The sequence below is a fragment of the Saccoglossus kowalevskii genome, chromosome 16 (genome assembly GCF_978046115.1).
Source record: "Saccoglossus kowalevskii chromosome 16, keSacKowa6.1, whole genome shotgun sequence".
Taxonomy (NCBI): domain Eukaryota; kingdom Metazoa; phylum Hemichordata; class Enteropneusta; family Harrimaniidae; genus Saccoglossus; species Saccoglossus kowalevskii.
The window spans coordinates 27,425,523-27,450,303 of record NC_140656.1 but is presented as its reverse complement, the minus strand read 5'-3'; the positions used below and the strand labels follow the sequence as shown (position 1 = coordinate 27,450,303).

General features: G+C 33.1%; 2 protein-coding genes across 2 annotated transcripts in view; one reads left to right on the top strand and one right to left on the bottom strand.

Moving 5' to 3' along the window:
- LOC102806138 (ribosomal protein S6 kinase-related protein-like) overlaps positions 1-20,718 on the top strand; it is a 35,625-nt gene extending 14,907 nt beyond the window's left edge. Inside the window, exons 2-10 of the mRNA XM_006821058.3 lie at positions 5,084-5,275; positions 5,922-6,005; positions 10,820-10,888; positions 11,614-11,686; positions 12,888-13,036; positions 15,148-15,265; positions 16,058-16,260; positions 16,678-16,926; positions 17,332-20,718. Of these exons, the coding sequence (XP_006821121.1) occupies positions 5,084-5,275; positions 5,922-6,005; positions 10,820-10,888; positions 11,614-11,686; positions 12,888-13,036; positions 15,148-15,265; positions 16,058-16,260; positions 16,678-16,926; positions 17,332-17,376 (1,182 nt within the window). The 3' untranslated portion in view covers positions 17,377-20,718. The remainder of the gene's footprint in view (positions 1-5,083; positions 5,276-5,921; positions 6,006-10,819; positions 10,889-11,613; positions 11,687-12,887; positions 13,037-15,147; positions 15,266-16,057; positions 16,261-16,677; positions 16,927-17,331) is intronic.
- Positions 20,719-21,998: 1,280 nt separating this feature from the next.
- On the bottom strand, positions 21,999-24,659 carry LOC100375040 (cytochrome c oxidase subunit 6A, mitochondrial-like). The gene is made up of 3 exons (XM_002738422.4): positions 24,486-24,659; positions 23,292-23,452; positions 21,999-22,308 (listed from the first exon to the last, which is right to left on the bottom strand). Exons 1-3 carry the CDS (start codon positions 24,580-24,582, stop codon positions 22,219-22,221), a joined length of 348 nt encoding a protein of 115 aa, XP_002738468.1. The 5' UTR covers positions 24,583-24,659; the 3' UTR covers positions 21,999-22,218.
- Between the last annotated feature and the right edge of the window lie 122 nt (positions 24,660-24,781).

Here is a 24,781-nt window from a genome sequence, read left to right as displayed (position 1 = left end):
GAGACCTGTCTATACTGAACCCTTCATAAACTGGAGACCTGTCTATACTAAATAATATTTCTAAATCCACAAACATGCTCTTATGGTTATAGCTCGAAGTAGAATTAAACCTGAAAATTTCTCTATGAAGCTGAACTGTCTGTTTAGTGTCCAGTTTAGTTTAAAGGTTTCTAAGTGTTCAGTTCAGACAGTTTTCTCTGTCTCTGCAACTACCGGTATGTACTAATAGTATACAGGTGTGTAGTATATTGCTTCAGCTGAAGAGCAGATTTACTGATGTAATACAAATGTGAGTAATTCTCTAGCCAGCTGACACATGTACTCTAAATACTAGTAGTTATGTGACACCTGGTAGAATATACTATAATCCAAATATTATGATACTGTTCATTGATCCATACAACCTAAAAGTACAGGCATAACATGACATTTATTAAGATAAAATCTGATCTTTTACTAACAAGAACCTTGCTTCTTAAATGTTAATTAATTTCAGAAATTACACATCACTATTCTATTCTATTCTATTCTATTCTATTCTATTCTATTCTATTCTATTCTATTCTATTCTATTCTATTCTATTCTATATTCTATTCTATATTCTATTCTATTCTATTCTATTCTATTCTATTCTATTCTATTCTATTCTATTCTATATTCTATTCTATATTCTATATTCTATTCTATTCTATTCTATTCTATTCTATTCTATTCTATTCTATTCTATTCTATTCTAGTATGCTTCATCACATAAATACAGGCTGTGTGATATATTTGTCTCTTATGTCTATCTTGATTGCCTCATATCCATAATACATCAATGTAATGACATTTGACTGCAAAAAAGCATCAGTTTTCTGTCTTTATCTCGTTAATGAGTTGCCATTTCACAAAACGCATTTATAGTGGCTTTTATCAAAGTGTTATGTGTTTTGAAAGATGGTCTGAACGTCAGTGGGTTAAATTTATTTCTAAATTACCTTTTCACTTCAGCAGTGAGGCTTGTGGAACTAACAAGTCATTCGTGAAATCTAGAATTGAGGTTATTTGTGGGAAACCTTTGTGGAAATTAAAATTATTAGAATACTGGTACTTAAGTTTGATGTAGCAAAAATACTTATTTTTATTACCGCATTGAAGAAAAAGTTTTTCAGAGGCAAAAAAAATCCTGTCTTTGTTGTCCCCGGGGAAAATGTTTTTTTGTAATTATTTTTGTAAACATGTTTATATTTTTTAAAGATAAGCCACTGATGGCATGTGAATCAACTGGGTTCAATATAATGTACAACAACAACAAAGTTTTTGGATGTCTTTTCAATTAATTAATTCAAAATTTGTTTTCTTCTGATTCTTGATCTAGCAAGTTAGTTACCACCAGTAGTTAGTTTTCTCAATAAGAAGCACACATAAGAGAAAAAAACATTTCTTGTATGCTGTATCATTAAAATATTATTTTTGTTATTTACATGTAAAAATACTTCTATAATTTCTGTAAATATGTGTGCTGCTAGTAGAGAAAATTATGGATAGGGGCCCAATTCCCGAAGCCAACTGTTTACTCTATAGTATACATCAAGTATAAAGGCCTTAATTATTTCCTTTTGAAACATGTATCATAATAGGTTTGGAAGACTGCGTGGTTCACACATGTACTTACAATTAGCAAGAAAAATCATGAAAGACAGCAGTGACTTTAATGTCACTTGGCACAAAACAACAAATTAGAACATTACTACTGAAATTTGATGAGTGTATTCCTATGAGTACATGTGTTAATTACTACATTACTTGAGTTACATGATATCCAAGATATCTACCGTATTTATACCTTCAGGGTACTGCATTTGTATAGTTAATTTATATATAACAATTTTCCTCCTGTTATTACAGACTATAATATTGTGAATCAATTTCATTTCCATGATGAGTTCTTCTTTGGAAAATCTGATTAAAATCTGATCTGATCCAATTTTTTTTTTTTTTCCATATTTCATTTAATAGACAGTGTTATTTTGTTTGTTCATGACTTTTTTTTTTATTGAATATCTTAAAGGTGATCAAGACACAATATAAATAATACTTAAAAAGAATGACAAGTAAAAAAAATAGTTATAAATAAAAAAAAACAGTAAATAACAATTAGAATCTATATTTACATAAGATTAGGATATCTAAGATTAGGAAGTCTAATTTTCAAGCCTTTAAAATATTTTTTAATTCTGTGCATAATTATTATCATAATAATTTTAAAATTAAAAAAAAATGAAAATTCATGAAATACTTGGCAAGATGTTTAAGTTAAACCAAAAATATGGAAATCGCAATGTTTCAACATTCAGACCTGCTTACAGAGAATATAATGTGTGATTTCAACTGAAAAATTGAGTGCATGTTCACATATGGTCCATTGAATAGCCGAATGATTACGAATATTATAAATCATTTTTTCCCATTCCTACTGCCATATCAAGAAGGATTGTTGATGCTGTGACAAATATACATGTATGATACAAATGCAGAGTGACTATGCAATTACAGTTATATAAGTACAATCCATGATGTGAATTTACAGGAATCAATGCATTATAAGTCAAAGGAATGGTGTGGGGTATAGATTACCCACTCTCAGGAGTACTTGATGACTGAGTCAAACTGTGGATGCACAAACATGGTATGGTTTATTGCTGAACCAATTAACTCAGTGATAGCCTACAACTGAAAAAGGAATTTTGAATCTCTGAAACTAGCATTATATATAGGTGCTATGCTAATGTGAGAAAAAAAAACATGTAAGTGGCAAATACAAATGAATTGTACGAGAGGGGAAAAAGATACAATAACAAGTATTAGGTGGTCAAGATAATTGGTGAAAAAGTCTATCCTCGGGGGCGGACATCCGGGCATTTTCACCGCCTGGCAACCCGCGGCGGTGAAAACAAAGGCCAAAAACTCGCAGAAAACTGTACTTTGGGATTATTGTCGAGACTCCTCTGAACAGTGTAACAAGATTAGCCCTACGTGTGTAACATATATAAATTTGGTTGTTCGGGATTACTTCAAAGTTGAGTTTGTGTTGTTTTTTCGAATTTTCACCGGCTCGACTGGTGTTCCACAGCAGCGCGCACAGAGCCCATGGAAATGCATGTACAGTGGTGCGCGTCATAGCAACGTGCAACGTCTTGTGACGTAGCTCCGCCCTCGAGGATATGCTCATTGGCTGATATTAAATGATTCTCATTGGTCAAGTGTTATTTAGAAGAATCAATATACAAATATATATTATGAATCTCAGATAAATGGCTGACATCAACATAAGGGTTGAACATTAGAAACTGGGAGGTGCGAAACAAATCCGTGGGAAAAAATTTAAAAAACAAATTATACTGAAAAATCAAAGAAACCATACGCACTTTACAACAATTGTGAGCATCAACATGAACAAGAATCTGGTTTAAAACTACTGTAAGTAAAGAAAAATGTTCACTGTCATACACATATTTCTGATGGTCAACCTCTCATGGTAAAACTGTTTTTCCCCTACCAGAGCAATATATATATGAAAAAATATGGCATAAAAAAAGAAACTTACATGCCACTTGTAACTGAATATGAATTCATAAATGCTAATTAAGTAGGGGTCATTCTAGGTCGTATTTGATGGGACATGATATGTCTCATCATATTTAATTGTTTGAATATGGCAAGGGTTGTTCCAAAGAATAACATCTTAACTTTATATTTTATATTATCCTAATTTAAGCTTTTAAGTTAATTTTAGTACTGAGCTAGTTTGTGAACATATGTGCAATGCATTATGGGATAGAAATTCAAGTTTAGTACTGATAATGAGAATATTAAGACACATTTCTTAAAATTTACGCCATTTTAAAACTACAAGATTTTCACACTGGTTTCCCCGAGGTATGGGAATTCTAATAAAATTATGTTGTTTGTTATAATTTGCTGTCTGGATTTCAAACTAGTCTAGGCAGAAATCCTAGGACATTTTAATCACATGTAAAAGTTAGCTACCGGTATTAATTTATTGACTGTTAACTGTTAATGTGTATGTCTCACTAATTCTGATTGATGTTCTTGCCAACTTAATTCTTGGAATGCTACATAGCTTAGTAAATATAACAGTGGCAGTTGGGATTGGACAATGTGTATCGCATCTGTCACCTCACAGTAATATATATATCTACACTAATCAGGTTACAAATTCATGCCTCAGGGTTGTATCCCAAGCTTGTAGACTGTCTTAGTTGCTGCCAATTTTTTTTTGCAATCTGCCACTGAATCTCAGCTCATCGGGATCTGTTGATGATTCGAGTAATTCATGCATTTGTGTTAGCTTTTGCTTTTGTTTGCATTTTACAAATGTGAACATTTATTCTTTTTGATTTTGACATAAATGTGGGTTAATTAAATTATCTATTAATTTATACATTTTTGTTAATTTATACAGTATTCAGTTCAATGATTTTACCTTAAAAATTTTACATTTTTTTGTCATTTTGTGTAATATTATACCAATCGTTCAGTTTTTTTTTATTTCTCTTTAATTTCATTTTATAATTTGTATATATTTTTTATTTCTATATAAATGCTTACTGCATTATTTTATTTACTCTTCTCTGGTCAGGTAGAGCATTAATAAATGAATCCAATGATACTCTGATGTAGTACAGATGGTTCATTTTAATGCTGTTTCCATGGGGACATAGCTAGCAGCTAGATCAAAGTCACAGTAAATAATACAGTTGATTTCCAAAGTGATGCTCTTGTCTTGTTTACACTATAGTTGAAAAATCAAGTAACAACTGAAATTCACCCTGCAATTTTTTGCAAACTGTATATTAATCACTTCATTATTTGAGTATGTCACATGACCAATGTTCTGAGCATACTCAGTATATGCTGAAGCTAGAGTGATGATAATTAACAGCCTATTTGTCAAAGTTGCAAAAATGTGTACATCAGTTGAATATGAATGGAATAATAGATTAAAATACCATATTCATAATTATTAGTTTCCAGCATTTTCAACAAGTTTATTAATACATTTACATCTTTATGCAGCTTTCTCGCAGTGTTAGTGAACCAGAGGCATTTGAGCGTATCTGGGCCCGAACTTCAAGACGACGTCCTCGTTCGTCCACATTAACAAATCCTTATGCTGCATCACTTACCAAGTGGCCCGTTCCACAAGTGGAGTCACTGTTTTTACCGGAGTATGTTGTCCGACACAATATGGCAGTAACAGATTTTGAGGTAAGAATGTTGATCAATTGACGGAGTATGTTGTCAGACACAATATGGCAGAGACAGATTTTAAGGTAAGAATGTTGGTCAATTGACCGAGTATGTTGTCAGACACAATATGGCAGAGACAGATTTTGAGGTAAGAATGTTGATCAATTGACGGAGTATGTTGTCAGACACAATATGGCAGAGACAGATTTTGAGGTAAGAATGTTGGTCAATTGACCGAGTATGTCGTCAGACACAATATGGCAGAGACAGTTTTGAGGTAAGAATGTTGGTCGATTGACCGAGTATGTTGTCAGACACAATATGGCAGAGACAGATTTTGAGGTAAGAATGTTGGTCAATTGACGGAGTATGTTGTCAGACACAATATGGCAGAGACAGATTTTGAGGTAAGAATGTTGATCAATTGACGGAGTATGTTGTCAGACACAATATGGCAGAGACAGATTTTGAGGTAAGAATGTTGATCAATTGATTCAGTTTCATTGAAATAAGTGATTTTCCATTCAAAGAGAGATCGCGTGAAAGGTGCAGGCCGAACATCTACTGCAAAAATCTAAATATTTTGGTTATAAACCAAACATCAGGTATACTCGACTTTGTTGTTTAGATATTTTCCTAATTGTATAAATTTTCATATTCACAGATTTTATATCCCTTGTCGAGAGGTGGGTTTGGACAAGTATTAAAAGTACAGAAAGTAGAGGATAAAAAGTTTTATGCAATGAAGGTATGTGCAGTACATAAATTTTGTGTCTTTTCCATGGCAACGGATTGTCTGTGCGGATATATTGCAGCTATATTTGAAAATCATTGTTTTCTTTTACATGCATGTTTTCGTTAAAATTCATGCTAGTCTGTCTCTGTTCTCTGATCACAATTAACTTCTCAAACTCACATTTTCTGAAATATCTAACAACATCAGATCAACAGACAGAATTTTCCTCAAAATTAAAATAATAAAAAAGAATCAGATATTAACTCAGTTTCCAAATAATGATCAAATTAGAAGTCAGTGTGTTGAGCTAGAAGTTGCTTAATGGATCTGACGGGCAAGGTTTCACTAGTCTTGCTATGTTTTCAAAGTATAATACTGTAAAATCTGTATTAGAAGCCGCGGCTTCTATTAAAATGGTACAATGCAACAGAGGGGATGCGGCTTCTTTTAGAGCATCTACACATATGAGAAATGAGGAATTTTTAGTTCTCAATTATTCAAATAGTATGGATGCGACTTCTATTAGGGATGCGGCTTCTAATACAGATTTTACGGTACTCATAAATGTCCTTGTACATTGATGTAAAAAAATTTGGGGGTTGCTGAAATATTTTTAATGAAAACATTAAGCATTGCCAAAATATTTTTATCTATTTTTTACAAAAGAATCCATAATTTATTAATCTTTCTCAAACAGTACTTGGAATAAAATAGCTAGATTCATTTCATGTTTTCTAGTGTATAAATACATTCTGTCAGAGCCTAATGAATTGCTAAATACTTCTAAAGCAAAATTAAAAGTACTTGTCGATTCAAATGTTAAAATACAAAATGTGGTTAAGTGGAATTCATTTCCTGTGTTAGGCTTTTACAGAGTAGAGAAGTTCCTGGAAACATTGATTTTTGTCTTGAACGATTGGAGGTCATATTTACTTGTTGTACAAATGAAAAGAGTAGTCATACATGTAGATTAATGCTGACAAGCTTTTATGAGATGCAACTTTCATCACTATGTGATGAACATTTCACAAAAAGCGAACTCTTGTGCTTTGTGAGCGTTCCATTGCACGGCAATTAAACGTAGACAAACCAATAGCGTCACAGAACACAGTACGTGCATGAAAATGTTTGGTTACGTAAAAAAAGCAAATTTATTGCAGCATTAAAACAAAACATATTAAGTGTTTTGCGAATAATCAAGGACACTACTAAAAACAGTCAGGGATAAAATATATCATTTCTTTCACAGTCTCACTAATTTGTATTTCTAAAAATATGGGTTTCTCTTGCTATTTTGTGATCGTCTCCTAATTCCAGGGATTTTTTTAAACAAGGGAACAGGGGCGCAGCACCCTCATGCCATGGTCATGCACCCCCTTACCCTGGGGAGCAGATCCTCTGGCAACCATAAAATTCTGATTGACCAGGGAACACATGTGGCCACAGTCTTCAACTGTGACCTGTCAGATAGTAATTTTAGCCCCAGAGAAGCCATAGAATGCTCCATTTTAACTTAGAATTATCAACAATTCCACACCCTGGTAGGGAGAACCCTATTTCCCCCCACTTGGTGGCGCCGCTGAATTGCAGTGCTCCCTCTTGCAGTTTTTTTCTCGGAAAACCCCTGCTAATCTTGTATAAATCCTTGTACTGATAATTAATTATAGACAGATGTTGACACGTCAGTGCTACGACTGTGCTAACATTTGTGTATATGTCAATCTATGTACAGACAGCAATTAATTATAGACAGATGTTGACACGTCAGTGGTACGACTGTGCTAACATTTGTGTATATGTCAATCTATGTACAGACAGCAATTAATTATAGACAGATGTTGACACGTCAGTGCTACGACTGTGCTAACATTTGTGTATATGTCAATCTATGTACAGACAGCAATTAATTATAGACAGATGTTGACACGTCAGTGCTACGACTGTGCTAACATTTGTGTACATGTCAATCTATGTACAGACAGCAATTAATTATAGACAGATGTTGACACGTCAGTGCTACGACTGTGCTAACATTTGTGTATATGTCAATCTATGTACAGACAGCAATTAATTATAGACAGATGTTGACACGTCAGTGCTACGACTGTGCTAACATTTGTGTATATGTCAATCTATGTACAGACAGCAATTAATTATAGACAGATGTTGACACGTCAGTGGTACGACTGTGCTAACATTTGTGTATATGTCAATCTATGTACAGACAGCAATTAATTATAGACAGATGTTGACACGTCAGTGCTACGACTGTGCTAACATTTGTGTATATGTCAATCTATGTACAGACAGCAATTAATTATAGACAGATGTTGACACGTCAGTGCTACGACTGTGCTAAAATTTGTGTATATGTCAATCTATGTACAGACAGCAATTAATTATAGACAGATGTTGACACGTCAGTGCTACGACTGTGCTAAAATTTGTGTATATGTCAATGTATCTACAGACAGCAATTAATTATAGACAGATGTTGACACGTCAGTGCTACGACTGTGCTAACATTTGTGTATATGTCAATCTATGTACAGACAGCAATTAATTATAGACAGATGTTGACACGTCAGTGCTACGACTGTGCTAAAATTTGTGTATATGTCAATGTATCTACAGACAGCAATTAATTATAGACAGATGTTGACACGTCAGTGCTACGACTGTGCTAACATTTGTGTACATGTCAATCTATGTACAGACAGCAATTAATTATAGACAGATGTTGACACGTCAGTGCTACGACTGTGCTAACATTTGTGTATATGTCAATCTATGTACAGACAGCAATTAATTATAGACAGATGTTGACACGTCAGTGCTACGACTGTGCTAACATTTGTGTATATGTCAATCTATGTACAGACAGCAATTAATTATAGACAGATGTTGACACGTCAGTGCTACGACTGTGCTAACATTTGTGTATATGTCAATCTATGTACAGACAGCAATTAATTATAGACAGATGTTGACACGTCAGTGCTACGACTGTGCTAACATTTGTGTATATGTCAATGTATCTACAGACAGCAATTAATTAGTAATTAGAGAAAATACCTTGTGCAAAGTGTTGTAAAAAAAATTTAAGAGACAGTTTTCATAGAAATGAAGAGTGGGTTATTTTGGTAATTTTACAAATTAGGAATTTTAAATATGTAAAAATTAAGAAGTCAGTGAAAGTTGGGGAATTACAGTCAGGTTGTGTGAGCATTTAGTGAGCATATATATTGGTGAAATGCATTATGGGAGACTTAATATATCAGCCCAGACAAGGTTTCTAGATATGTTGTAATAATTCACTTTTGACACCATGCAATGCAGACACATAAAATTTCCTGTTTTCCACTCTTTTGTACATCCATATTAGTGATAAAATAAAGAAAATACAAAACAAATGTAATCTTCAATCATCAACAAAATTCTTAATAATTTTAAGAGATCTAGGTATGATTAATTTACATAAATTATATTTTAGAAATTATATTTTTCATCTATTAATTATATGAATATCATAAACTAGTTTTCTGATAGTTTACATCTCCTAGAGTTGTCTATAGAGGGCGCATGCCCATGATGTTTCATCCACATGTACATGGTCTAAGATTTATTTTTACTGGCATTTATTTTCACTATTTACGCATATTAATTTAATATCATGAAATTGTCTGGGAAACAATTAGTCCTATTGTTATTATACATGGATTTAATTTTAGCAGATTTTACTTTTGAGCGAAAATAGCCAAATTAAAACCTAGTGAATGATTTATAGCAGTATTTATACTTTTGAAAATGTTTCTCTCAGTAATGAAATATTCAAAGTTTCAGAGAATTTAAGGTTTGCTGTGATTGAGAATTTAGTGTGGTTAACGTTTTATCGTCTTTTTCTCAATTAAGTCACCAAAAAGTGATTGTTACATACATGACCATGGAAATAACAAGATAGAACTAATCTAGTCCTTGGTTCTATGTAATTTGCTAATTATATACTTATAAAAAGAAAACTGCTTTTTACGAGAACAGCACTTTTAATAGCACTATTTAATAACACTAGAACAGCACTATTTAATAGCAATTTTAAATAAGAAAAAAAATGGACATAGAACACTTAGCGATTGTTTCAAATCACTAAAGCATTATGTCATGCGATCAATAATTAATGAAGACATTTGAGTTAGACAAAACAAATGAGTGAACAGAAACTAAAATAATTATTCGAGGGCATTGTTCAGGCAATATACTTTCCTGGGATTCACTGAAAAGTCACAGTAAAGTTAAAAATGTCTTCATTGTCTGCACACACTTCTCATTTGATCTGTTTTACATTCCATGACTATTTCAGTTCTATTTTCAGTAAAACCTTGTAGCAAACATTTTTACATTTTATTCAAGAAAACACTATTTTAGTAATGAAGTTCTGCATCTACAAGGAGACTACCATTTTACTCCCATAATGCAGCATACCTCAACTTCCTATTCTTTAAAACAAAAGTGAGGTGAAATATTGGGAATATAAGGTATACAACTTTCATTACCATGTATGGTGATGTGCAAGGAAGATCGCACAAGTAGTGAACTCTCGCTGTATGTGAACGTTTGAAAGTAATCTCATTCAATGACATTTTTAAAATTGTGACACTTTGTAGCAGTGAAAATAGAGTTGTTCAGGTGAGAAGTATAATTATGATTTGTGAAATTTGGTTGTTGCAAAGACCATTAGATTGTCAAACTTTTAACACTGTGATGGTGGCGAAAATTTATGAATTTACAAAATGAATATAAATTCATGATAAACCTGTGTTTTATTGTAGATAATTTCCAAGGGTGATGTAATCAAGAATGACATTGTCAAGCAGTGCAAACAAGAAGCCCTAATACAGGTAGGAATCTATTTCCATGTCAGTCAAATTTTATCACCTTCCATGAAATAAACTTTTTTTCTATATATTGTCAACAATTTTGATCAATATCTAAAATAGGAAGTTATCGTTTTTTGGTCTAAAATCAATGCAGAAATTATAGAAAAATACTCAAAAATGTGCTTAACTTTGTTGAAATTTTTGGCGGGAAACAAGATTTACAGGTTCAATTCTGGCTAGTATGATCAAAACCATATTAAATTGGGCAGAGTAATAAGTTTGTCATATATTTAGTAACCTAGAGAATGTTGATCATTAGAACTGACACATTGAATATGTAAGTTATCTTAAATTGTGCTGAGTCTACCCCTCCCACCAAAAACGAAAGTCTCTCAATGTGAAATTTTTTAAAAAGTTAAAAAAACTTTCACTTTGTATATTGCCTGTGTTTTGGTCTTGTACGGGTACAATGTTTTACGTTAACGTTAAATGATTTTGATGCATGTAACACAGAATTACTGTGGGTAACAGACAACAATATATTAACAAATAAATATATTTAGTAGCACACATACACTGAGGCACTTTGAAACACGGTTTTACCAGGTTGACGCTAGCTTCATCTAGAGGTGACTGAAATTCATGCAGCTTGCACATAAATGTGAAATGTACGTCTAAGACAATGTACCGAGTTGTATGGCAACTTATACTACATACATTTGTTGACATGATGCTTTCTGTTACAGAGTGTGTTATGTCGCCATCCATTTATAATAACAGCTATGTATATGTGGCAGACAAGAACTCATCTCTTTCTTGGTATGTACATGTAGAGTGAAACAGTCAACACAAAGTATTTGTTGGAATTTTGTACAAACTATCAGTGTGTTTTACACTGAGGCATTGTGTACAAACATGGTATAATTGTGATGTTTTAAATGCAGAGTAGTCACATTTAATACAAAATCTATGTCCACTTTGACCAGTGTGGTCACCATTCTCATTTGCAGACTAACTTTCATCTTTGATACCAAGTTTACTAATACCTCAGATACATATATGCACTATTATAAAAAAAGTCTGAATCCAGATTGTCTTGAAATAAATCCAATCCAATCTTTCAATCCATTCTTTCTTTTCTTTAAATAAATGCCTTTTATTCAATATAATAAAAACAAAGTACAGCGAATTTACCAAAAAAATTACAGAAAAAGTGATACAATTGAAAAAAAAAAAAAATATTTAATACATAAAGATCACATAAATTGCACTGAATCTAATTGATGAAGTTAGTGTTCTCAATAATAATGGAACATTTTGAAGGAGGAGTATTGAGTTTGTCATTTGTGAAGACGTTTTGTTCCCAATGCTTGAAGGCATTAAAATGAGTTTACAGCTATATATATATATATATATAGCTAAAAGTAAGAGATAATTTGCCAACATCAAAATGTCTACACAGCCTAGAATATTAGTTTTAAGAGGCAATTGCTGATTTTCCCATTCACAGCATACTTTTGCATATTGCCCGAAAATACTCGGACGGGAATGTCTGGCACAAAAATTGAACACTTTGATTTTGAATTTATTTGTTATACCCCAATGTCAAAATGTTGGTCATTGAGAGAGGATTATTGAGTTGAGATTCCATTTACTTCATCACAATTGACCATTGGTCACCAAATGTGTGTAGCATATTTTTATGTGTGAAAATATCCCAAAAATATTTTTTCATTTGTTGAATCCCATGCAATGCTTTTATGTCATTATCACACAAAGCAAAAACGTGGAATTTCACTGTGAACAGAAAAAGGTCTATTACTGATTGTCAAAGATAGACCAGAGTTACAAGCATACTTAATAGAAATGATAACAAATAGTTTCACACGCTTTGTTATGAAATGAACAGGAAAATCTTCTTTGGTGTCCTATTAAACAGGTCTCATTTTACTATATACAGTGTCGGCATTTTGTCATCAAACATTTTTTTTGTTTTAATATTTCTTCTTTTTATTGACAGTCACTGACTACTTGGACCATGGTGATTTATTCACTCTCTGGGCTATGGAGCATTATTTCACTGAAGACATTGTTAGAATTTATGCAGCAGAGTTAGCTCTAGCTTTGGATTTTCTGCATACATCTGGAGTTGTGTACAGAGATCTTAAGGTGACATTCAAACCAATGTAAATGTATTCAGTTGATTATTAGCTTATTTAATAAAACAACACATTTGAAGTAATTTGATTGTGTAATTACCAGGAGGTGTCATCTAAATCAATGTCAGTTATGCATGAATACTGAAATTTTGTTTTTTAGTTTGAAATATTGAAATTATATTAATAGTTATGAAATATTGAAATTTAAAGGTTGATGTATACAGTGTTGTAAAATACATTGTTTATTTACATGAAATTCGAACACATGCTTTAATGAAATATTTGAAGTAATTTGATTGGTTAATTACCAGCAGATGTCATCTCATGTCAGTTATGAATACTGAAATTTTGTTTTTTTTAGTTTGAAATATTGAAGTTATTATTATTAGTTATGAAATATTGAAATTGTTACAAGTTTTTGCTGGTAGGGCACATGCGCAGGGAACTACAGTTTTGCAAAATGACTATCAAATTTGCTACATAAATTGCAAAGCAGCTAAATGACACCAAAGCAAGGAAAATACAGAGGGTTTAGTGGTGTGCCATTTCTTTGTAGGAGTTCATCACACCTTTCAGATTGAGCTGGCTGAAAAATTGCTTTGAAATTCAAGTTTATATTTATCAAACATAAATAAGAAAAGCACTACAGTCATTGCTCCACATCATGTTAGATGTGTGTAGTATACTCATGTTTATTTACACAAAATTCGAACACGCACTGCATTATGACTGTAGTGCTTTATTAGTCCGAAGTTTGAAAACGGGGACTTATAATTCGGTCTCTGTTCGTGCGTCCATCCGAAGTCATATTTCAGAATTCTTTGGGCCGATTTCCTTCATTCTTTGCATGTGCCCAGTACTTTATGTGGGACATATGCACATGCAGTGGTTTAGTGATTTGATTCAAAATGGCCGACTGGCAGCAATCTTGTTTTTTGAAAATGTTGTATTTTGGACATGCTTTGTCAGTTTTCATTCAAATTTGGTACATAGATTATACATGTTAGTATACATGTCTTTTGACCGTCCGTCCATCTGTGCATCCGTCCGTCTGTCTGTGCGACTGTGCGTCCGTTCGTTCGAGGTCATATTTCAGAATCCTGTGGACCGATTCTGTTCATTCTTTGCATGTGACTAGTACTTTATGTGGGACATGTGCACATGCAATGGCTTAGCGATACAATTCAAAATGGCCGACTGGCAGCCATCTTGTTTTTTGAAAATGTTGTATTTTGGACATGCTTTGTCAGTTTTCATTTAAATTTAGCACATACTTTATACATGTTAGTATACATGTCCATGACAATTTGTTTCAAGATCGGATCAAGGATGGCTGATTGAGAGCCATCTGACTTTTTGGCCTTACTTCAATATTTCCAAGATTTATGTACCATTCTCATTCGTATTTGGCACATACATCATACATGTCACTTTGATTCATAATCAGATCAAAGATGGCCGAATAACGGCTGTTTTTATTTGTGGCCATATTACTATATCTCTGTCACCCATGTATCATTTTCATTGATATTTAGCATGTCATAAATGGGTACATGTCAATTCAGTTTGCAATTTGATCAAATTTGGCAGACTGGCAGCCATCTTGTTTGTTTAAAATGTGATAACTTGGACATGCTTTCACTTGTGATCTATGTTTTTCTTTGCTATGTCTTAAATCGGAGGGGTCATGTTTGAATTTGATGTAAATAAACAATCTGTTGTATACGCCACTTGGGACTCAAGTTTCAAGGACATGCTCACGACAACCCCCTCCACTTTAATATGACGAGCACAAAGAGAACTTTCAAATAATTTATGGGGGACTGTGTCATTTTCAATGACTTGTTTAAAATTTGTTATCAGTAATTACCTTAAAATCTGTATTAGAAACCGTGGCTTACATGTATATTAAAATGGTACAATGCAACAGAGGGGATGTGGCTTCTATTACAGCATCTACACATATGAGAAATGATGAATTTTTTGTTCTCAATTATTCAAAAAAAATGGGCGCAACTTCTATTAGGGATGCGGCTTCTAATGCATATTGAAACTATTATCATTTGATGGAATGTCGCTTAATATTGCTTAGATTTTATTTTTCATATGATTGTGTTGCAGATGGAGAATGTTCTTTTAGATGATGAAGGACATATCAAATTAACTGATTTTGGATTAGCGAGATGGTTATCACGAGGTCATAGGGCATCAACAATATGCGGCACAATGCAATATATGGGTAAGTTATTTCACTATCAGCTGACAACCATGGACCACAATGTCGGAAAAAGGAAAAAGTTTGAAGTTGCCTAACCAGCTTTTCAGACCAAGTCAATTTCAGAAAAAAAATTTCAATCTTCCTAATTCCAACTTCAAGAGATATTTGCCATTTTTCAGTAATTGATAAATTATAGCGAACACTATGAGGTTACACTGAACAGCAATGAAAGTGCACTTTGTTCGATGGAATAAGTCATCATTAGATTTCATGTTAATTACTATAATTTTCTCATTATTTATAGTATTTCCAATAGACTTTAGAACCAAATGGCTACTGAGACAACACTGAAAGCAAGAAAGCCATGACAGCTCTCAAAAAGTGTTCCGTTCTTCCCTGTCATCACATTCACTGCTTTACTGATCTATGTCACCATGATAGTATTTAGAACAGTGAACGTGATGAGAGGAAAGAAAAGAATACTGTTCAGGACAAAGTCTTGTAGGGCTTTTTCTCTCAACAAGTTGTTGACTATTTGCGTTGCTGTGTACAAAGCTCTATTTCACAACCAGACTTAGTCGCCCAAACTGTTCTGCAATTTTTTTTCTTATATTCTTCAATATTTCTGGAAATGAACCCTAATTTTAGAGCTAACAGACAAAATTTGAGTAAATTTTCAGTTTTTACTCAAAGAATTTGGCTATTTTTGTCCCAATCTTCTAAAGTGCACACTATAAATGGGACTATTTTGTGAATTTGTGAGGAAAAGAGAAAATTGGTGGTGAAAAGGTTAATACTTGTTATTATTTTCAGCTCCAGAGGCACTGAATCCTAAGCAGCCATACAGTTACACTGTGGATTGGTGGTCTCTGGGTATCGTAATGTATGCCATGTTGACAGGAAAATACCCGGTTGAGTGTTCTGGCTCTCATCTGGATATGTACCAGAAAATCATGGATTGTAAATATGACTTGCCCAATAATATCTCCATTGCTGCAAGGAATATTGTCAAAGGGGTGAGAATTACTATATTTAATTCAATGATTAATTGACCTATGTAGATGTATTGTAAAAAAATACAATGACCATTCAACTACCGATATTTGTCATATTTTTTGCAGCCTTGTGGCGCTATTGAACCATCTGTATGAGGCACTTTTTATCGTTACAAAAAATTGCAAAAAAATGTTTAAGGCACAAGTTTCAAAAGGACTCGCATGATGATGAGAAAAAAAAATTAGTTTTGTTGGACTACCCGATATGTTATGAAGCAGATATCCCCATGCCATACCACACCATTATGATGCACTGCAATAGAAATACAGTGACAGATGTATATTATTAGGAAGGTATTCGAACGTGACAATGTTTTGCTAAGTATCTTCTCTCTAGTGAGATTGATTTGGTAAATTTCATCCATTATTTTATTCTAGTTACTTGCTAAAGATCCAGCTCGACGACTACAGCATATAGATATTCTAAAAAGACAAGAGTTCTTTCAACTGTTGTCTTTTGACGGTGTCTTGGAAAAGAGATTGTCTCCCAAAACCATGCTACAGAGGAAAAACAAAGCGAGGCGTACATTGTCCACGCCGGACTTGAGTTCAAATAGTCGTCAACGCAAAAAGAACACAAACAGATATTCAGCCGCAACTAGAATGGAAGAGTCAATGAATACAATGGTAAGAATTTATCATAAATCATTTAAATATTCTGTGGTGAAATATGTCTACCAATTTGAGTGACCAGGTATCTAAACCGACACAAATTATTGTACTAGTTAATACTGTGACCTATCATTTTACACTGCCACATTGCATTTGAATGTCAGTACAGAAAAATAACAATAGAACAATACAGTGGAATGAACACATGATGAGTTTTGAAGACTCAGCTTAGCGCAGGCCATTGATATTGGGACTTCTGAAAATTAATTTTCCTGTATGTGTATAAACCCATTTCTCAGATATCCATTGACCAATTTGTTTTCGAATACACTGGTATGATAAACATTTCTCAGACAAAAATAAACAACTTCATTCAACCATATTACATTCTTAACATTGATATTTCTTATTTTTTTACAGATTAAGAATTTTGATTGGGTCAATCCATTATTTACGGATTTGTAATGAACATTTCTTATGAAAATCCGCAGATGATTTCTCCACTACTGCCATGTGTAAGATGATATGGCTTTATATTCTGCTGCAACATCAGTGTTTGATGTACTACCGGTACCGGTACTTATTACAGTAATATAAAATTAATATTTATATGGTTGAATGCATAACCTGGGATGTACAAAAGTTCACGTCTTTAGAACCTTAATCTTTTTACCACCACACTTTCTTGACCAAATTATTCTGCAATTTTTTTATATTCTTCAATATTTCTGGAAATGAACCCTAATTTTCGAGCCAACATACAATCAATTTTCAGTTTTTATTCATAAAATTTGGCTATTTTTGTCCCAATCTTTGGAGGGAAAGTGCAGAATATAAACAGGACTATTTTTTTGAAGTTGTGATGAAAAAAAGGGAACTGGTGGTGAAAAGGTTAAAATGGATTACAAGCAAGATATAGATAACACAGATGTGCAAATTGAAAATGCTAGATTCTCTAGGGCTCATTGTCAGCAGAGGATATTGTTTTCCAAGCATCAACCACATTATTTTGGTGTGGTTTTCATGTCGTCTCTGCATCACTAAAAGGTTTACAGTTATGTAAATTTCCACTTTGTATTATATACAAAACAGTCCCATTGTGATCACTATGAGAAATATTAAAATCGGTTGCTGTGGCAACAAATTCTGAAATATTTGAGCACTGAAATTAGCCTGCACTTGACAGAAATAAAGTCATGGTGTCATTTGGATGTTTGTCTGATATTTTTTTATTTTAGTCAATTTCAGGATTCTGTAAGATAAGATTTCTCATAAACTGTATTAAACTCAAAGCCTTGTGATACTCACTGGGGTCAGTGAGAGGTTTTCAGTGGGATGCAACATTAATTACAATTTATTGAATTTAGCTCTTGACGAAAAATGTTACTTCATCGTTGCCAAGTTGTATACTAGTACTCAAATGTGATGTCATCGATGTACACACTAATTGTCATCTTGTACTGCAATCCATATATTGTCAGTGGAATGTTTTCTAGCATAATATGCTAGCAAATGTAAAACAATGACCTTTGTATATGACATAAGCATAGCACTATGGTCGGTATATTTATTGGATACATGCGAGACAGATATGAAAATGTTAAGTAAATCCATGTGTCAAAAAGAACTGAAAGCAGTAGTCTGTCTGGTATGAAATTGTTTACAGAAAACTTGAAAATGTTATGATAAATTATGGTGACGATATTGTTAATAATTATATGTAACAGATTATGAATGATCTGTTGTGATGGAATCTAGAAAACCTCATAAAACGTTGAAATGAATTTTCAATTACCCATCAAGAGAACCTATTTCTACTTAATATTTATTTATTAATGACTGTTTTTCTGACTGGAATGTTGAATCTACTCATTTTTGTAATATATATTTTTTTAAATGTATGTGAAGTTTTGTGAGCTGGATTGTCATTTTGTAGATTTTTTAGTGGAATTTCACTACCGCGACATTTTGAACGGTAAATCGTCTCTACCAAAAAGGTCTTTCATTTGTAACTGCTGTAATCCCAATGAAGGATTTTAAAAGTTTTTAATACAAATTCTAATTTATATTAAGTTTTGTTATGCCAAATCATGCGAGGTAAAACAAGCGTTTCTAGCTCTGGTTGCTAGGTTACAGAGTGCATTATGATAACTTTTTGTTCATTTTTTAATTTGCATCCAGTGAATTGTAATACGTATTTATAGCTCTATATTGGGATGGCGATATACATTCTGTTTTTCTCTTCATCCCAGTACCATACTTACCTTTGAGAAATACTGCCAAAATCAACTTTTGTCAATATTCACAAAATAAACCATCATATTTTTTTCCTGACATAGATCACAACCTGTAGGCAATAGGGAATTGTGTCCATTTAGTTCAAAACTAACCAAAAACATTTTAGAAAAATACATGAAATGTTACTTCAAAATTTTAGTGAGAAAAATTAGTGAATGCCATGTTTAAATAGGTTAACATTGTGAGTTTGATGTAAATTCCATCAAAACATGTTTGGCTCACACATGAACCTTAATTGAAGATGTGCTTCTAATAGAATAAATATGGTAGTTATGAGTAGACCCTTCTATTTGAATGGGTGACACATATTCTCTATACAGCGCCATTTCTCAAAATCCAGCCTACAACAAATGTGAAACAACTGTGATAGAATTGTGGACATGTTCGTTGAAAAAAAAAGAAATCTGTTTGTGACTGAAGATAAATTACATAAAAATCACACACTCTGCAGCCTGGCAACCAGAGACATTACATCTCAAAACATTTCCCATTGAACCAAAGTACAGAGATGTAAATATACATAATTTAATGACAGCCATTAATTGAAAATTTCTTAGCTACTGTAGAATACTTTATTTTCGCTTGGAATTTATTTTCGCTGAAGGGATAATTCCGTGAAAATAAAATACAGCAAATATACTTTTTTTCCTATATTTAACATTAAACTCATCAAAAATCAGTGAAAATAAATTTCAAGCAAAACGCCCAAAAAGCCTTTTCAGCAAAAATTAATTCCAGCGAAAATAAAGTTTTCCACACTATTTAATTATATTGTTAGAAATGTAGTTTTTTTGCTTCGACAATGCAATCCTAAATGCTTTTAGTAAGTTATTTATATGTAGATAGGTAATAAATATATAGATATTTTATTCATAGTTATATGTAATTTCATAAAGAAATTCTATAAATGTATAGATACATTTTAATGAACAAAGTATTAATGTCTGAAGGCCCACTGTATTGTAGTTGAGTTGCATTACATTTCAAGCACTGTACACAATGCATGTGTGACTGTCACTTTTAAAGGATTTTTTTTTTTTATGAACTGCTGTAGAATGAATTGTGCAATATGAATGATCAATTAAATGATTTCAATGATCCTGCCAACTACCGTACCGTAAAATCTGTGTTAGAAGCCACTCATTCATTTTGAACAATTGAGTCCCAAAAATTCACCATTTCTCATATGTGTAGATAGATGCTTTAATAAAAGCCGCATCCCCTCTGTTGCATTGTACCATTTTAATACAAGCCGCGACTTTTAATACAGATTTTACAGTAATCACCAGGCTCTTCAGAGAACATGTACACTGTACCTAAATTTTTACTACCATTGAATTCAATGCAAAGCTTTTTGCTAGTTTTTAAATGTGTTGTAGTTTGTGTACATCATACTTTATCTCTAAATACAGGAAAACTGACATTACATTTTAATTGTACATTCTTGTATCATCCCTCTGTAAACACTGCAAATGTAAACACAGTATTAAAAATTGTTTTCCGTTAAAATTGTTGTTCTCCTTATTATACCACTCTTTGTCTGACTCCTTGTTCAGGTAGTTTTCTTCCTTAAAGGCAGTGGTCATGCATGTGCAACATTTGTATTGATAAACATTGATTTTCCCATAATCCTATGCACTCACGAGTAAGGATTTTGATTTGGGTGCAACATGCACTAATTACCACCTGCGCCCCTTTGATACCTACCTTAGTAACGACTTAAGTTTGTAAAGTCAAAGTCGCCATCTTTGTTCATACTCGTCCCATACCCACCACCCTTTAAAATTGACCTTGCATTTCTCAACTAGTCAGAATGCTCCATACTGATAATTCCATGCATTAAATGTTTTGCCAAACTAGTGCCGTTTGGTCACTACAAGAATATATCAATTTTTAATTGTCCTGAGACTTTTATACGAATCACATGATAGGTGACCAAGATGAAGTGCTCAGAAGAAACAAAAGCTGGCTTCAAACTAAGCGCAGATAAGCATCTACAAGACCATTTTTGATTCACTGAGAGATCCTGCATTTTGTATGATATCAAACTTAAAGCTTCAAACACCCATATGCTGAGAGTATTGTGGATATATTAAAAAATGCCTTCCAAATAAGCTTTTCAACTTACACGTCTCATGTTCAAGATGTACAAAATGAAAACAATGCGATCCACATTATTGAAGTTTAAAAACATTTTTATACTTACCAAAAACGACATTTGATTTTATCTGGTTTTCAATCTAATTTATACCAGAGCACCTCTACCACAAGTTCAAATTAATTCGAAATATCAGAAACCGACAATCAATATTCACATTTTCCATCATTAAACTAATATTGTCTGTGGGTTACTGCAGAGCATCTATAAACCAAATTTCAATGAAATGTGATGAATATCACATGGTGCAAATTCAGAAATTAGTATGCCCAAATTTAAATTCAAAACTAATGCATTGTTCCCAGGCAGTGTTGTGACGCAAGATTCTACACGCATGAAACTAATTTTTGGGCATTTCCACAGTTTTGACGTAGGTACATTTATGTAATGGTTACTAGTCGGCCAATTTCGGAAAAATCAGAAACTATGAATGTGTCTCAGTACGTCAAAACATCACATGTTGCATGATACACAGCAATGTTCAAGGGCTTATAAGGACACAATGGAAATTCATAGATTGCCTGCTGCTGCCATATTTCAACTCTGATCAGGTTTTATATTCTAAACACCTCATACTCTGCCTTTTATGTAGATTACAGTGGAATTTATTAAAAATAACACTGAAACCATGTTAACTTTAAGATGTTTTTATTTTCAATCTGGACTCAAACACACAAAATAGATTTAAACAAAAAGAATTCCCAAACTCAAGATTGTTTTCTTGACAATTATCTACTTTGGAGTTAACATTGTGGATAATATTATAGTTTTATTTTATACAAATGACTGTTTGATGGAGTGTATTAACTAAAAACAACTGCAGACAATAAAGTTATTCGCTGGTGTTAAAGTTATTCATCAGACTCCTCATAACCTTCTGGTAATGGGTTGACCCAGCCATTGTGGAACAGTGAGTGGTTACCATCTCCCCAGGGGTAAGGCTGAAAAAGAATGGATAAATAAATGTCATACGATTACCATTAGCCATAGTGACTAATAATGTACAAAGTTTTTGCAGCCAACGCCTACTTGTTTAACCTCTTTAAGAAGAAAATCGCATTTATAAAGGACTACAATACTGTAGAATACTTTATTTTCGCTTGGAATTTATTTTCGCTGAAGAGATGATTTCATGAAGATAAAATCCAGCGAATATACTTTTTTTCCTATATTTCACATTAAACTCATCGAAAATCAGTAAAAATAAATTCCATACAAAACGCCAAAAAGCCTTTTCAGCGAAAATTAAGTCCAGCGAAAATAAAGTATTCCACAGTATTTGTCAGAGCTTACTACATACAACTGAATGAGAATGGAAAAAACTCATTAGATTTAGAGTCAATAATCAAAACTTGGCAACTGAAGTGAGCAAACCTGCAATTTCAAAACTACCTCTCAGAAGACAATTAGAGTAAAAATCAAATTGAGGTTGGAATTCAATTCTTTCAGATCGTGTCAAATATCATGAACAAAAGTTATTACTAAGAAACAAAATTATGCTTTCAAATACAGACAAGGCCTCAACATGTATACAATATATTCAATGGGCAAGCAATGTAAAAAATAGAGACTAGTAAGCAACCTGGACACAAGTTAAAATTACAGAAATAGTGTTGTATACTTGTCAAGCACTACATATTGTGTACAACTGTAGTTGTAATGCATAAATCGCCTAACTACACGACTATTCAAGAATTGGAGATTTGGCATTGCATACTCAATACAAATGTATTATAATGAATAATTTAAGTATTTCCTTTGCTGTGCATTGTGTTAATTCTGTGTCTTGTCTTAGCAACAACTGATATGTGGTTTTCTTCTGCTGAGATCATTTATCTTAGTTTCCACCAAATTAGATATTTAATAATAAACATGTTAGTAGTAGTAGTATGTAGAATTTCTATGATCAATAATATTTGTTTACCTTGGTTCTGATTCTCAGATGTGGGTAAGCGATAAATTCAGGTCTATGTTCTTTTAAATGATTCAAATGCTCTGTTTCCTTCATATAGGCATTAGCCATACAAACCACTACACCAGGAACGGCCACCAAGTAAGTTAACAGTTTCCAAGTCTTTGCACCACCTATGAAAACAAATGTTAAGACCAAGTATTACTGGGATTTCCCGGAAGTATTCATAGAACTTTATTCAGACATGCTGAGAAGCATATACAGGATATCCCAATCAGAATATACACATAACTTGATAGATGTATACTCTGATAACGTTGGCACATTTTATTAAATCATGACGCATATTGAAACTGATATGTACATTTTCCTCTTCTAAAGACAAAAGCAAAAAGCCATAGGTTGTCCTGGGCATATTTTGCTACCTGTTTTCTGATCGAGGAATTGTTTCTATCTCGATTGGTATATTCATCAAGGATTAGTCCTGACTAAGCCTTTGTTTGGTGCACTGAAACCTTTGAAGACAAAATATATATATATTCTGCTCAAGATAACTTGCATTCCAATCAAGATATTATCTTGATCAGGGTATATATCCTGTTTGAACGATAGTCCCGACTGAATATGCGTGCTTCATAGAAATCACTGCGCAAGTCGTCAACGTTGCAGACACAAGAAATAATGCAGCATTCTTAGTGGTCGTGAATGACACAGGTTTCCGCAGTAACTATGTAACAGTCATTTAGCGCCCTTCAGTACACGTACGGTACAAGAAAGTCAAGTTAATCATTTTGTTGCTCAGAGAGTGATCACTGTAGAAAACATGTGGAATATATAGTACTGGAAAATCTAAGATGCAGTAATTAATATCTCTATTATGTGTACCGCCACCGGTATATATTTTTTTTTTTCAATTTTCTTGCTGAAGAGCGCCACCACACGCCGGTAAACCAACATAGAAAGTCCTGATAATGAGCACGAGTATTGACAACGGAGCAGACGATATTATTCGTTGTGATGTAGAATTATCATGGAATTCGCGTCAGACATGAATGTTCAACAAATCGTGTTTCATGAACTGGTAATTACATTAAAAACAAAATTGTTACGGTGCCTACGTGCATGAAACTTTACGACTGAGAGGTCACAAAACAAGGTCAGAATCGGTTAGTTTTTGTAGTTATCGGGTAGACTTCGTATTCATACCTGTGTGATCCCCTGCAGATGCAGACTGTCCTGTTGACGATAGCCTGATGTCGCTTATCAAAGGCCTCCTTAAAAGTGATACCATTCGTGCCGCCATTTCGTAGTATTTTCTCGGTGTTGTCCACGATCCCGACGAACAGACAAAGTACCCGGATAGCGAAAACAACTCCCTAACTTGCTGATATTTTCCGCATTGTGTTTTCGAATTTAAAATTGAAAAGCATATTTTATTCTAATGAATATACTAGTATTAATATTATTTTGTTCTTAAAATAAAAAAAAATTATCTATCGGAT

Coding starts and splice junctions, on each gene's coding strand:
- LOC100375040 (XM_002738422.4), bottom strand. CDS start 24,582: ATGGCGGCACGAATGGTATCACTTTTAAGGAGGCCTTTGATAAGCGAC. Junction 23,453..24,485: donor ATCTGCAGGGGATCACACAG/GTATGAATACGA, acceptor TTGTTTTCATAG/GTGGTGCAAAGACTTGGAAA. Junction 22,309..23,291: donor ATCTGAGAATCAGAACCAAG/GTAAACAAATAT, acceptor ATTCTTTTTCAG/CCTTACCCCTGGGGAGATGG.